General features: G+C 43.1%; 1 protein-coding gene across 1 annotated transcript in view; it reads right to left on the reverse strand.

Annotated features, from left to right (window-relative positions):
* adgrl2a (adhesion G protein-coupled receptor L2a) overlaps positions 1–16,749 on the reverse strand; it is a 183,684-nt gene that overhangs the window by 130,723 nt on the left and 36,212 nt on the right. Inside the window, exon 2 of the mRNA XM_039002059.1 lies at positions 15,744–15,917. Coding sequence (XP_038857987.1) covers positions 15,744–15,843 — 100 coding nt within the window. The 5' untranslated portion in view covers positions 15,844–15,917. The remainder of the gene's footprint in view (positions 1–15,743; positions 15,918–16,749) is intronic.

Genomic DNA, 16,749 nt, shown 5'->3' on the forward strand with positions numbered 1-16,749 from the left:
AAGAGGGATTTACTTCAGACACCCGACAAGGCCCTCATCCCCGTCATTTGAAGGAGAAAGAGAGAGATAGAGGACGAAGGTCGGTTTGCTTTGTGAGGATCCATCAGCGAGGTGGTAATTTGCCTTTACCATCAAGGTTCTGGTTGAGAGAATGCCAAGAGTGTGCAAAGCTGTCATCAAGGCAAATGATGGCTACTTTGAAGAATCTAAAATATATTTTGATTTGTTTAACACTTCTTTGGTTACTACGTGATTCCACATGTGTTATTTCATAGTTTTGATGTTTTCATTAATATTCTACAATGTAGAAAATAGTAAAAATAATGAAAAAACCATGGAATGAGTAAGTGTGTCCAAACCTTTGACTGGTACTGTATGTTGACCTAAGAGTTGTGCAGAGTTGGTAGAATCGTATTCAACATTATTTACAGCTGTAATTGCTGCCAAAGGTACTTTGTATTAGGCCTAACTCTGGGCTGTGAAGTATTAGGCCTAACTCTGGGCTGTGAAGTATTAGGCCTAACTCTGGGCTGTGAAGACATACACAATCAAGACATTTTCGTTATTTATTCATTTTTTATTTGGAAAATGTTCTAAACTTTTTCTTTCACTTTGAAAATGTGGAGCAGGTTGTGTAGATCTGTATGAAAAAAAATGAAATGTAATCCCTTCTTAGATAGAATTTGAAGGCAGCAAAATGTGACAACTGTGCAAGGGGTGTGTAGACTTTCACTAGGCACTGTAGATTGCATTTATTTCCGACGGGGAGGACATCAAGTCTCACGGGATATGTATGTGGCTGATTCCACACGGTTGGTTGATAGGCTGCAGGCTAAAGAATGCTTGGATCGGTACCGTATGCCACATTTAGCTTCATTAAAGTAATAATGATTACCAAGTACATGAGGTATAGTCACTGACATGGTCAGTTGAAATAACAGAAATAAACTGTACATCTCAGAGATAATATTGTACATCTCAGAGATAATATTGTACATATCAGAGTGTACTGGAAGAAGATAATGAAGAGGAGTGAAGAGGAGTAAAGGCCTTGTAGGGAGAGAAGAGCTCTGTGAAGACAGATGAAGGACGTGAACACTTGGTGAAAGATCCACTTGCGGCCAAGTTTCAGCCTCCTAGCAGAGGTTTTGGCTAAAATGTCCTGGTACTGGGTAAAGTTCATGATTTGTATTTGTATTTATTATGGCTCCCCATTAGCTGCTGCCAAGGCAGCACCTACTCTTTCTGGGGTCCAGCTAAATTAAGGCAGTTATAATGACGGCGTTGACCTTAACAAGGGCCCCAGGCCCAGTGGAAGAAAAATATCCCCCACCATATTTTACAGTAGGTATGGGGTTATTTTCTGCTTATGGATTCTCAATTCGATGCCAAACCCACCACTGGTGTGAGCTCTATTTTCATGCCATCTGAGCAAAGCACTGGTTCCAATTCAAGTGCCAATGCCGTTTAGCAAAATCCAGGGACCTCATTGATCAGTGTTGCGTACGAACAGAAATGTTGGTAAACCATGCATGCAATCATTTCTAAGCAATGTGTGGGATTTATCAATTTGTACTGATACTTGAGAATGTGTGGGATTTATCAATTTGTACTGATACTTGAGAATGTGTGGGATGTATCAATTTGTACTAATACTTGAGAATGTGGGGGATTTATCAATTTGTACTGATACTTGAGAATATGTGCAAATGTAAGCACACCTCTGACCTTGCGTACCCACAGCATCTTGTGGTAGAAAAGTCAAACTGCCAATGAAATACCATCCACCATCCACAATGGAGAAAGGATTGACATATAGTACTGGACCAAATCATAAACTATGAAGAAAAAAAGCTAATACATTAATAGTTTATTCATGTATATCTTTTATAGACACTTAAGCTTCTAATCGTTTTTTCAGGGTGCTATTGAATTCATAAACGTGAAACCATTTAAGCCTAATTGAAAAATAAAGCAAATTAGAAATAGAGTGGAATGTAAGGTTGGAGGCAATTTACCTAAACCAGTTACATAATATAAAAGGCAACACTGAGGCATTGTGACTTGTCCAAAATGGCAAATATTGCATTGCTGGAGGATCTGGCACAAGCTGCATTACGCAAGGAGCGTGTTTTCAATGAGGGTGCAGATTTTTTTGCTGAGAGCGACGCTTGGTTTATTAGTAGATTTCGTTTTCCAAGGCATATTTTATTGTATCCCTGCAACCAACTCTCTCCATTATTAGAAAGGGAGACGAAACGCACCAATGCCATCCCAGTGCAAACCCAAGTCCTTTCCATCCTGGGATTTTTGGCCACTGGAACATTCCAACGGGAGATTGCGGATCGGTCTGGCATTTCACAACCAACCATGAGCCAGATGTTGCCTGCAGTCCTCCCTGGCATAATTTCATTGACCCCACAATACACACAGTTTCCGTACACTGCAGTGCAACAGGCCAGAGTGAAAAGGGATTTCCATACCATAGCTGGATTTCCCAATGTCATTGGAGCAATTGACTGCACCCACATCACAGTAAAAGCACCATCATTGAACGAATTCAACTTCGTCAACAGAAAAGGTTTCCATTCTGTCAATGTGCAGGTCATATGTGATTCACATTTGTCTTTGTTGAATGTAGTGGCAAAATGGCCAGGTGGGACACATTATCATTCATTGTGCAGAACAGATCAGTCGACCTTAACCTCCAGGAAGGAGCTGTTGAGGATGAATGGCTTATTGGTAAGTGACTAATGTTTTATTTACAAGGTTTTATTTGCCATGTTAGACCTCTACTAGGAAACAATATCTGACTGTTGTGCTCATAACTGCAACAGACCGGGGCTACCCATTTAAAACCGTGGCTGATGACTCCCCTCACAAACCAACAAGAGGCAAGCTACAACCAAGCCCACGCACGCACAAAGACAGTGGAGTGCACCATAGGCCTGCTGAAAGGGCGTTGGCTGTGCTTGTCTGGGACAGGAGGCACACTGCAATACCAGCCTAGCAAGGTTTGCCTCTGAAATGACATTCCTTCAAATGCCATTACATGAATGTAATACAATGTGCAAATTACTTTTTAGGTTTGCTACATTGTCAAGGCTTGCAGTGTGCTCCACGACATTGCAATCAAAAATGGCATTCCACTGAATGATCCACCCAGACCCGATGAGCCCGTGCCTGACAGGGAGTGTTTCCCACCACCCATAGCCCTGGCACTGAGGACAAGAGTCAACATCATACAACAGTTTTAGATATTTGTTCTTCCAAATAGTGTAATCAAATCGACAAGGAAAACACATTTACATTGAACAAGAATTTGATTGTCTTACATGTTTGACACAATCAACAAGTTCTTTCAATGATTGATTTCTCTCTCTCAGGCCATAGCATACATCCTCCAGCTGCTGTTTGAGTCCAATAATTGATGTGTTGATCCCTTGTTGTTTCAGGACTGTGTCAGTCCAAACATGTGGTGCAGCTCAAGCGCTTGCCAAAGAGGACACCCTTCTGGTAGACCTGGGGATGAGGGGTCAGGCAAATCACCAACATCTGTGAAGATTTCATGTTTTGTATTTTTGTTAAATTCATTTTGTTCTATATATTTGTTATATTTATTGTCAAGAAAAAATATTCAGATGTAGTCCATGTCTGAATATGGTGGCGAAAAAAAGGCTTGACTTACCATCAGTTGGTGTGTCTGGTATTTCTTCAGGGTCTGGGAGAGGGTCCTCACAGTATCACCATCACAAATGATGCCAGACACTGAGGTCTCTCCAATTATGCTGCCAATGCGCTGGTCCATGGCAGACAGTGAAGAGTCACTCTTCCCTCCTCCTGTTGTACGTATATACCTTTTGTGGATCATAATTCTTTTTTTGGCACATGTTTTCAAATCAAACCATTTCTTTTTAATTTCATGAACTGTTCTGCACTCAAATGAGGCAGAATTTACCACAGCTCTAACCTGCTCCCAAGCAATATTTTTTCTCTTATTTGTCAAGCCATTGCTGAGGGCTCCAAAAAGTATGGCTTGTTTTGCTTCCACTTCGGTGATCAAAAGTTCTATTTCTGCATCCAAAAAGTTTTTTTTCCTTTGTCTTTGATTTCTCCATGTTGGCAGACAGAAATTACTGACATTTCTTGCAGCTTTAAAGGGAAGGTTTTTGTCCATAATTGGTCATTTAGCGTGGTTCTTTATGTAAATGAGACTTCACGTGCACTAGCACTGTGTTTTAGAACGTGTTTGAAAATACTTACAGGTGTGTGTAAATCAAGCGTACGATCAATTGATAAATAAACTTTTTTGTACATTCTATATTTTCTTTGTACGAGTTAATTTAGAAGCTTTTCTACGCAACATTGATAAATGAGGGCCTTAGGCATTTACATTTATTGGATGACATGAAAATAGAGCTCTTCGGCCACGCACACCAGTGGATTTGGCATTGAAATGAGAAAATACATGAGCAGAAAATAACCCCCATACCTACTGTAAAATATTAGCCAAAAACCTGGTTGCCTCTACCAGGAGGCTGAAACTTGGCCGCAAGTGGATCTTCCAGCAAGACAATAACAAAGCACACATCAAAATCCAAAGAAATCAAACCAAATTCAATTTGTCACATGCTTCACAAAACAACAGGTGTGGACTAACAGTGAAATGCTTACTTACGGGCCCTTCCCGATTATGCCGAGAGAAAGAAAATAGAGAAATAATAATAGAAAAGTAAAACACATAGTAGTAAAAGTAATAATAGATACACAATGAGAAACTATAACTTGGCTATATACAAGGGGTATCAGTACCGAGTCGATGTGCAGGGGTACGAGGTAATTGAGGTAGATATGTATAACTAAGAATCAAGTGACAGATAGTAAACAATAACAGCACCGTATGTGATGAGTTAAAAAAAGTTCTTGCAGAAAGTGTCAATGCAGATAGTCTGGTTAACTATTCAGCAGTCTTATGGATTGGGGATAGAAGCTGTTCAGGGTCTTGTTGGTTCCAGGCTTGGTGCATCGGCACCGCTTGCCATGCGGTAGCAGAGAGAACAGTTCTATAACTTAGGTGGCTGAAGTCTTCAACAGATTTTACTGCCTTCGTCTGACACCGCCTGGCATAGAGGTCCTGGATGGCAGGGAGCTAAGCCCCAATGATGTACTGGCCCGTCCGCACTACCCTCTATAGATGCCTTGCGGTCGGATGCCAAGCAGTTGCCATACCAAGCGGTGATGCAGCCAGTAAAGATGCTCTCAATAGTGCAGCTGTAGAACATGATGAGGATCTGAGGGCTCATGCTAAATCTTTTAAACCTTCTGAGGGGGAAGAGGCGTTGTCGTGCCCTCTTCACAATTGTGTTGGTGTGTTCGGGCCATGAGGAACAACGAGGAGCTTTCAACTCGCTGCACTACAGCACCGTCGATGTGAATGGAAGCGTGCTCGGCCCTTTGTTTCCTGTAGTCCACAATCAGCTACTTTGTCTTGCTGACGTTGAGGGAGAGGTTGTTGTTCTGGCATCACACGGCCAGGTCTCTGACTTCCTCCATATAGGCTACCTCATCGGCCTACCACTGTCGTGTCGGCGGCAAATTTAACGATGGTTTTGGAGTCGTGCGCAGCCACGCAGTTGTGGGTGAACACGGGGTATAGGATGGGATTAAGCATGCACCCCTGAGGGGCTCCCATGTCAAGGGTCAGCATGGCGAATGTGTTGTTGCCTAACCTTACCACCTGGGGGCGTCCCATCCCCAACTGGCTCGGGAGAGGTAAAGGTCGAGTGATGCGTCCTCAGAAACATGACCCGCCAAACCACGCTTCTTAGCACCTGCTCGAAACACCGTTCAACTGACAACTGAAGTCAGCCTGCAGATGACAGCCCTGCCACAAGGAGTCACTAGAGCGCCAAGTAAAGCCCCCCCGGCCAAACCCTCCCCTAACTCGGACAACGCTGGGCCAATTGTGCGCCGGCGTATGGGACTCCCGGTCACGGCCGATAATGACACAGCCTGGGATCAAACCCCAGGCTGTAGTGATGCCTCAACACTGCGATGCAGTGCCTTAGACCACTGCGCCACTTGGGAGGCCGGGTTAGTGTCCTGCTTCTTGAAAGTGACAGTTCTAGCCTTTAGTTCAGTGTGGATGTTGCCTGTAATCCATGGCATCTGGTTGGGATATGTATGTACGGTCACTGTGGGGACATGAAGCATCCACTTCATCTGACCACATCCATATCGGACCACGGGCACTTCCTGTTTGAGTTTTTGCTTGTAAGCAATAATCAGGAGGATAGAGATATGGTCAGATTTGACAAATGGAGGGCGAGGGAGAGCTAGCCCTGTGTGTGGAGTTAAGGTGATATAGAGTTTCACCTATAGTTGCACAGTGGTTCATTGGCCACAAAATCAAAATCTTAACCATCTCAGTCTCTGGACTTGAAACCCATTGAAAACTTGTGGTTTAAATTGAAGAGGGTAGTCCATAAGTGCATACGAAGTATATCAAGGATCTGTATGGAGGAATGGTCCCAAAAATCGATCCTTTCTGTTTGTTTCAGTTGATGTGCATCTAAAGACGGACTGTTGGGAATAGTGGTGGAATGTTTGTATGGATAGTAATGTTTGATATGCCTTAAAATTAATCTATTTGTAAATACTTTGGAGAGAATTACGATTTTATTACCAGCTCTGAGATTGTGTTGAAATGCTGATGACAGAGATTATTATTATATCATCAAATTAAAAATCCTAATGTAAAATATGTTTTGTTTTCTGTTAATTTCTTGGCACACATCAATTATGGAAATTACAGGGGATGATTGAAATGAGCCGGTTTGGGGAGTAACGGATTACATGTAATCTGTCACATGTAAAGGATTACAAAAACCGGTAACTCTAATCCATTACTTTACCAGCAAAAATATTGTAATCAGATTACAGATACATTCGAAAAACTAGATGATTACTTAGAGGATTACTTTTAAATTCATAAAGGACGTTTGCAAAAAAAAATCTTTGACACTTCACTGTAATCTCAATGACATTCAAATCAGCATTGAAAAAAGATGCAAGTTTAAGTTTGTTCCACCTGCGCGAGTCTGACCAAAATGATGACACACCAAATGTGTTTGAGTGTTGTTGAGTGTTGAGGCTTTTGTAGGCTACAGGCTATATGTCTTCCAATGGTGTGACTACTGTTGGCATCGAAAGACTATCCAACTTGTATAAATGCTTGGAGGTAAGAACGACATCGCTTACTATTGATATCTACAGTTGAAGTTTTAAATTTACATACACTTAGGTTGGAGATATTAAAACTCGTTTTTTAACCACTCCACAAATGTATTGTTAACAAACTATAGTTTTGGCAAGTCGGTTAGGACATCTACTTTGTGCATGACACAAGTAATTTTTCCAACAATTGTTTACAGACAGATTATTTCACTTTTAATTCACTGTATCACAATTCCAGTTGGTCAGAAGTTTACATACACTAAGTTGACTGTGCCTTCAAACAGCTTGGAAAATTCCAGAAAATTATGTCATGGCTTTAGAAGCTTTTGATAGGCTAATTGACATAATTTGAGTCAATTGGAGGTGTACCTGTGGATGTATTTCAAGGCCTACCTTTAAGGCCTACCTTTAGTGCCTTTTTGATTGACATCATGGGAAAATCAAAAGAAATCAGCCAAGACCTCAGAAAAAACATTGTCGATCTCCACAAGTCTGGTTCATCTTTGGGAGCAATTTCCAAACGCCTGAAGGTACCACGTTCATCTGTACAAACAAGAGTACGCAAGTATAAACACCATGGGACCATGCAGCAGTCATACCTCTCAGGTAGGAGACGCGTTCTGTCTCCTAGAGATGAACGTACGTTGGTGCGAAAAGTGCAAATCAATCCCAGAACAACATCAAAAGACCTTGTGAAGATGCTGGAGGAAACAGGTAAAAAAGTATCCACAGTAAAACGAGTCCTATATCGACATAACCTGTAAGGCCGATCAGCAAGGAAAAAGCCAATGCTTGAAATCCGCCATAAAAAAAGACAGACTAAAGAACGTACTTTTTGGAGAAATGTCCTCTGGTCTGATGAAACAAAAATAGAACTGTTTGGTCATAATGGCCATCGTTATGTTTGGAGGAAAAAGGGGGAAGCTTACAAGCCGAAGAACACCATCCCAACCATGATGCACAGGGGTGGCAGCAACATGGTGTGGGAGTGCTTTGCTGCAGGAGGGACTGGTGTACTTCACAAAATAGATGGCATCCTGAGGGAGGAAAATTATGTGGATATATTGAAGCAACATCTCAAGACATCAGTCAGGAAGTTAAAGCTTGGTCGCAAATGGGTCTTTCAAATGGACAATGACCCCAAACATACTTCCAAAATTGTGGTAAAATGGCTTAAGGACAACAAAGTCAAGGTATTGGAGTGGCCATCACAAAGCCCTGACCTCAATCCTATAGAAAACGTGTGTGCAGAACTGAGAAAGTGTGTGTGAGCAGGGAGGCCTAAAAACCTGACTCAGTTACACCAGCTCTGTCAGAAGGAATGGGCCAAAATTCACCCACCTTATTGTGGGAACCTCGTGGAAGGCTACCCGAAACGTTTGACCCAAGTTGAACAATTTAAAGGCAATCCTACCAAATACTAATTGAGTGTATGTAAACTTCTGACCCACTGGGAATGTGATGAAATAAATAAAAGCTGAAATAAATTATTCTCTCTACTATTATTCTGACATTTCACATTCTTAAAATAAAGTGGTGATCCTAACTGACCTAAGACAGGGAATGTTTATGAGGATTAAATGTCAGGAATTGTGAAAAACTGAGTTGAAATGTATTTGGATAAGGTGTATGTAAACTTGACTTCAACTGTACATAGCGCATTGATGTGAATAAATACAGCTGCTCTCTCATTTAGCTATTTGCACCTTACAGATTGTGGTTGTTGTGGATGGCTGTTCACAAATCTAAATGTGTATTTGAACCCAATAATGGTTGAATGTAAGAAGTTTAAGCTGCCTATCGATCATTGTTTTTGAAACCAGTTGACAGCCAGTGAAAAATGCGCTCTTGCAACAGCTGCACAGTGCAGATCCAAGCCTATGGAATACAATATTTTTTCTTCAGTAGTGCTCAAAGCATGCCATTTCATGAGTGCAGCATTTATTTTTCAACTCTAATCAATGAGCCCAATTAGTCCTCCATGACAACAAATTCATAGACAACAGAGTAGGGCTGGCTAATAAGTCCTTAGTTTTGGGGTCATGCTCAGGTAAACAATTTGGCTAATCTATACGTCCAAGTCCTATTCTTGAAAATCAAGGGCTATACATTTTTTGGGAATGACTGGAATTCTGATAGACTTTGGTTTTTAATGTCAGAATATAATTTAATCGTATTATTATATGTAGTAGGAAGCGATGGGTTGGAAGAAGCCTACATAACCAACTGATAAAGTCAAAATTGACATCCTTATATGGCCAGCTATGTTAACTTGTAAAATGGATTCATCCTGCAATAGATGTTGTTCAATTGGTAATATAAATGTTTCTGTTCTTCTAATGCCTCTTAAGGGGAAAGTAATCTAAAAGTAACGGAATGTAATCAGATTACATTACTGAGCTTGGGTAATCCTAAAGTTACGTTACTGATTACAATTTTGGACAGGTAACTAGTAACTGTAACGGATTACATTTAGAAAGTAACCTACCCAACCCTGGAAATTAGAATAAATGGGAGCTCAAACTCTCTAAATATAACCTCATGTCTCTCCCCCTATCCTTGCCCTCTAACTGGGACACATGCACCCTGTACCAGCTCCTACCTCACAATACTTTAATAGATCCAAGACTTACTCAAGCCTTCACAGTCTGGTTGGGTTACCAACACATCTCCAAACTTCTGGGCCAAACCCACCATTAGGATCCCAGGGTGCCCAGTCTGACCCTGGCTCTGACTGGCTAGCACAACCATCCTCTCAGCCTTCAACTCATCAACTGGCGGTGGTGGAGCACCCTAACCCCTTTCTCCCCCTATCGCTACCACATCCGGACAATGGGGCCAACATGATGGAGCTCCTTGTCACCTCTGCTTATGTTATACCCAGACCTAACCTGCCTTACTTGGAAATGGTGCAAGAGAGTGATTTCACCCTCTTGAATATGGCCTTAGACAGTATCCTAGGTAACTATGGTCACCTCTCAGAACAGTGCAAGTTTCAAGTGCTCCTGGATCATCTGAAAATGCCAAGTGCACAGAAACTGGCAAAGTAATACATGTACGACACTAGGCCAGACACCTCAGCTCTCAATGCCCTAAATGTCAAGTATGGACAGCCCCGTCAGCTTGTGCAGCGTGACATTGGCAACATTCTCAATGCGTCACATGTGAAGGTAAGAATTTGCTTTTCTCCATCCAATCCTTTATAGGCATGCTGCAGACATTGGAAGGTCACCAGGGTGCTGAGTTCAAATGTGTAAAAGCTACTGGGTAAATTGTCACCTGAATACCGTGACTGGGTTTATTGAGAGCTGCTTGACTCATGGTATCTTAGAGTAGGACAAACCTATACCCTTCAGAACCTGTCTGGCTGGTTGCAGGTGTAAGCAAGGGCCGGAAGACTCTGACAGCCTCTGTTCTCTACCAGGACAAGCGGGAGGTTAACCGGAAAGAACCATGGTGCCTGGGTACCACCATGTACCTGACCAGTGAACATGAACACAAACAGGCCAGTTACAGATCTCCTCGTGGTAAGCAGCAACAATCGAACCAAAACAACCCCAAGTTAGAATTCCATTGTCCTTACTGTGAAGGGGAAGAACACTTCTTAGGCTCATGTCCTGAGTTCAAGCAGCTTTCGAGGGAGAAGATCAGGGATTGGATCTCGGTGAAAGTATGCTGCTGGAAGTGTGGGAAAACACTCCCCAAAGGAATGCACCCTAAAAAAGCTATGCAACACCAGCATGGAGTGAAACCTCACCGTGCTACATGAGGTCATACCGCAAGAGAACAGGAGCGTCGTTATGGTCAGCACCGACAAAGCCAAGACTGGTGTCCTCTACCTTGACTGCCCAAACCGCTCAGCACGAGTGATGTTAAAAGTGGTCAGACTAATCTTAAATCATGGTGAAGAGGCGATGGAGACCTTTCCCGTCTTTATTACGGCTCTGAACGTTCCATCATTCTCCCTGCTGCTGCCTACTGCCTTGGGTTAGAGGGTGAATCAGAGGTACTGAGCCTTCAAACTATTCGTCATGATGTACTCCAAGAAAGTGGTGCTTCTGTGTCATTCACCATATCCCCTGAAGGAGACAGCGGCACCCGGCATCAAGTCCACAGTGCAGTCACAGCAGACAGTATCTGCCTAGCGGAGCACACCTCCCCTTCTGACATGCTTCAGAGGAAGTTCCCACAACTGAAGGTCATGCCGCAGCCAAAGATCCCCAGGCCACGGCCTCTATTGCTCATAGGGTCTGACCATCTATACCTGCTGATCCCATTGAGCCAGTCCATACTGGCCCTGTGGGAGGCCCTGTCGCTGTCCACACCTTGCTTGGTTGGGCTGTGCAGGGCCCAGCAAGCCTGATGTCACACACATGTCCAGCAATGCCTATTCGCTACCATTGCTTCCCCAGCCACTGAATTCCTTAAGAATGTACAGAAGCTATTTTAGGTGGACACATTCTCTCATTGGAAAGGAAGTCACATGTTCCAAACAAGATCAGAGTGCCTTGAATCTCCTGGAGGAAAAGACCACAATAATCTTGGTGGATGGGCTCCAGAGATATGCATTGCCTCTACTCTGGGCCCCCATGAGCCCACAGCTGCATGCTACAAAACAAGCAGTGATGCCTTCCATTCGTGGCACTGAGCGTCGGTTCCTAAAGAACCCAAGGCTGGCAAAAGTCCACCATTAGGAGATCCAGAAGCTGGTAACCTCAGGCTATGTTGCCAAACTTACTCTTGATGCTGAGTAAGGATTCCTGGAATCCTGTTACCTACCGTTGAGCAACACAGCGGCAAATTCAGACTAGTGTTCAACCTAGCTCCTGGTGAAGGGGACACTGCAAGACAGCTTCCTGTGGCGTGCAAGCCAACTCCACCTCATCCTCCAGTGACAGGGGTCAGATCCTCATAGTGTTCCAACAGCATGCAGCTGTGGGCTCATGAGGGCCCAGAGTAGAGGCATTGCATACCCCCTTCCTGCAATTGCCATTCATGCACGCCACCCTCCTCCAGAACCACCACCCATGGTGCTCCATGGGGCGGCAGTACCACTCCCCTTCATCATCCGCCTACCTGACCCGGACCCAGTCACTCCCAACTTGCTCCTCATTGGGCAGCACGACAGTGCTCTACCCCAAGCTATCTATACTGACAGGGGGCTTGTTGGTCGACGGCAACATAGCCAAATCCTGCTGACCCCTTCTGGGCAAACATCAAACCCTACTTCAGACTGGTTGCCTGTTTGATTCGCTTGCCTGAGGTTGACCTAGATCAAAGCATGACCTATATCAAACCAGGCCCGTTTGCAGAGCCCCTGAGGAGTAAGAGCAAAACCAGCAGAGACCACTTTTAGCTTTAGAAAAGGCTAACGTTAACTGTCTTTTTTTAATTGCACTAACTATCCCTTTAATTGCAGTTACCTCTGAGCCATAGATCGTAACGTATCAGTCCTCAATGGCACTGCCCATGTTACACAGGCTTTTGGACACTAGAGACCTCTATACAGCTCTATGCTCTGAGTTCACCTACAACCGAGTTAATTGGTCTTATTAGTTTAGTGCCAAGCCATCCAGGCAGTAGTAAAAAACGTCTCCAGCATTTATCATTTTATTTTTGTTATCTGTGCATCCAATACCCAACTGTGAGTAACCCACAATATTGTTTACATTTTCCTTTCTGGTTGGTGTTTCAGACGCACTGTTGGGAATAGTGGTAGAATGTTTGATGTTATATGAAAAGTAATGCTGGGTATGCCATGAAATTAATCTATTTGTAAATGCTTTGGGGAGAATGATGGTTTATGATTTGACTACTGCCTCTGAGATTGTGTTGGAATGCTGATGACAGGGAATAATATTATTGTGTTTATTATATACGGTCATGTGGATTCCTCATCTTTTTTTTTTAAACATACAATCTACTTGCAGAGAAGCCACTCAACATTTTACATTACATTCAGTCATCTAACAGACTCCCAACCAGAGCAACCCACAGAAGCAACCAGGGTCAACGCTCTGGCACAGACAGATCTCCCACAAGCTAAGAAACGGGAACCTAAACCAGCAAACTATCAGCCACCGGCCCAAGCGCCCAACTGCCAGGCCACCAGCCCTCCGAGACCAACCGCCAGGCCAGCAGCCCTCCCACAGTTCCTGAGAGCTGCCCCTCAACCGAGACCCTCCCCACGCCCCAAAAATCATAATAAAATAATTCCATTCCCCACCCCCAAGCCCCCGACCCCCAATGCATCAACAGTCAACAAAATGAACAAAAGACAAAGGAAAACAGAAAACAACCATTCAGCAAGGCCAACTGAATATGTTTGAGTGCATGTATGGCACTATTTACATGTGCGTGTGTATCTTTGAATGAGAGTGTGTGTATATGCATGTGTACAAACACCTGTGCGGCATCAGCCTCAAGAAAACAGGCATTAGCTGCAACAACGTTGCCCCTCAGTGTCATTCAAACATACTTTTTGTTTTGTTTTATTTTGACTTTATTTTTGTACTTTTATGTTTGACCGTCCTTCTATCCCCCACCCAGCAACTCCACTCCCACTTGTCTCCAATTCCACATCCCAACCCTCAGCCCATCCCACCCATCTCTGCTGGCCACCCTCTTCGGACTACGCGCCATATATCTTTCAACTATGCTGTGATGTTTAACATACAATTTGAATCTATCTAATCAAATAAAATCCACAGATTGCAAGTTGAAGATAAATAATTTTACTAAGAGTATTAGTAATTGACTGACCAGGTCTCTCCAGATCTCCCAACAACGCCATTTCGAAACTCAATTTTAGATTAATGTTATTCTACCTCACCCAGTGCAATACTTAAATAGGCAATCTGCCTTTAACAGTGATGTTTGCTCATCTTTATCATGGTGTCAATAATTTCGGACCCCACTGCACATCTGCCCACAGAGTCAAATGGGGACGATGAGATGTGAATTTTCGAGGGACGTAAAGGAAAGAAGAGCGAGAGAACCCTCAGAGCAATCAATCTTGCAGTCTCTTAAATCAAAACATCTAGCCATTTATAGCACGGCAGTAACCCATTTTAATTCAATTATAAAAATGCATTAAAAATATATTACGGGCAGGATGCAGTTTAATGAACCATGTTTACTTGGGAATATTATTTAATGAAACTCCTGCAAGGCTGAGCCCCGTTGTTAGAACGGGACCACGAGGAGAAGAGGGGCTCACGAGAAACCAAATGAAAAGGTTTCATATGGATTAGTGAATAGGTGCATCTATTGACGCAGGCTGAAAACGGTGACCACCTCCTTTGGCCCGTTTTCAGCACAACATCTCTCAGTTTAGGCAAAAGATTACTGTCAGCATTCTTCAAACTTCACACTCCTCTAGTATATGCTACGTATCGTGATGAACGATATCAGAAAAGGTGTCTACGATAAGTGCTCGGTTTGGTCGGCGTTGATCATTTTTTGGTTTATTGTCCCAGCTCTAGTCAGCATTCACCTTCGTCCTCTACTACCTAAATCCCTTGCCGCCCACAGGCTACACTACACCTGACAAGCAGCAACAGACCATTGTAGCAAAGACTGTGGCTGTTTACCAAGTGGCACCCTATTCCGTACATAGTGCAATACTTTTGACCAGAGCCCATAGAAAGTAGTGCACTATGTAGGGAATAGGGTGCCATTTGGGACGAACACTGTTGGATCATTATATGCACAGGATTGGGCATCTATCTTTCATGAGCAAATTATGAAATCATGACAATGTGCATCATTTTTTGTTTGATTCCCCCATATAGGACAACCGCTCCTTGTCAATCCAACCATTAGAAGAAAGAGCCGTGAGCAGTTGGCACAAATAAACCCCCAAAACAGTGCCTTTACTGATTCCTTGCATTGTAAAGATGCTACATTTGGCATTAAAGCCTCAATTTGAAATATTCGAAGATCCTAATACATTTGTGGGTGTACTATTCCTGCCATTATGCATATTCTGTTGGCCTGGATGGTTATGAGATCGTTTAGGCATGATTCGGATCAATATTAAGTCTATTAACCAAAGCCCAAATTTGCTGTGATTAAAAACATGTATGGTTTAGATCTCTAGGTTAAGATGTACAGTATATGCAAATGAAACATGTATCCCAGTAGAAGCTTTGATCGCACCAGGGACAACTGATGCTTTGAAGCAGAGAATCTCAAACCAATCACAATTGACTAACTAATGAAACCACTCAATATTATCCCTCATCCTCTGAGGCCACTGTATTCATACAACTACTGCGTGCAGTCAGACGAGCCACTCAAACGCAAAAGTGACAATTTTATTTCAGAGCCTAAATGCTAAACTTGAGGAAGACAACAAACATTTCATTGATTGAATGAGAAGAACAGGCCCTTGACACATTCCCTGTCTAATTGTTACAAAAAAAACATTGAAATGAATATATAATTTTCTAACTTCAAAGGATTTCAATATTAGGTGATTGCACATAACAGGACTGTGTACTTACCCTCTGAAGACTGTATTAGGGCCATTGCAATAAGCCAGCAGAAGGTTGGTAGTTTCCACAGAGAGCATGCCATAGTGCCTTGTGTGGATGGTCTCTGCATGATTTGGGAGCGATGACTGGGGGTTAAAGTCCAGGCAAACAGCTCTCAAAGATGTTCATCCTTGATCCTCTCACCTGCAAGGCAAAGGAAGGGAGACATTATTCTCATGTTCAAAAGTCCAGTGGTGTCAGTCAGTCTTGAATTTCACAAAATATGTACCATCCTCATTTTAACATCCTCCTGAACACTTCAGCTCTGATGCTGCTCTGTGTGCTTTAGTTTCTTCGTTGTGGAATTTTTGAAACCCAAACTGTAAAACGCTACAAATCCAGACAGGCTAGTGAAAAAAAGACATAAAGTCAATAATCCGGAGGAGGGAAATCCCTTAATGGAAGCTAAGTGCTGAGTGACCATTCAATAGGGGTGGGCCTAGTGGCTGCTACTACTCAGAGGTCCCGCTTTCACCTCCACGTGACCAAGAGCTAGCAGTGCTCACCGAGTTATCGGCTGCCCCAAAACAAACAAACAAACACGCTAGCCAAATGGTGTCTCTCCACACAGTTGTTCTGAGTGAACACAACCAAGTTATCATGAGTAGCTCCTCCCACCCCAAAATCCCTCCCCTCTCACTCAATCCGTACCTGTCATTCATATAGGCTGAATTGGTCGGTTTGTTTTCTTGCTACTACAAAGGAAAATAGCTAGCTGTCACGGATACAGCGCACAACTGACTGGCGGGCTGCTGGGTGAAACCAAAATGCCTTACCTGGAAGCTCATGCGTGGTGTGTGCACTCCTAATGGATCCCCTTTGTCTGCATGTTTACACTCACTAGCTGCACCCGTCCTCTTCTCCCATCAACCATTATCACATTCACCCAGGGGCCCACCATCACTCGGGTAACAAGGCACACAGGACCTCAGTAGAACCTTTTCTTTTCTTTTGCCTTTTAAGAAGTCAAAAACAA

The sequence above is a fragment of the Salvelinus namaycush genome, chromosome 10, assembly GCF_016432855.1.
Source record: "Salvelinus namaycush isolate Seneca chromosome 10, SaNama_1.0, whole genome shotgun sequence".
In the NCBI taxonomy this organism is placed as follows: Eukaryota; Metazoa; Chordata; class Actinopteri; order Salmoniformes; family Salmonidae; genus Salvelinus; species Salvelinus namaycush.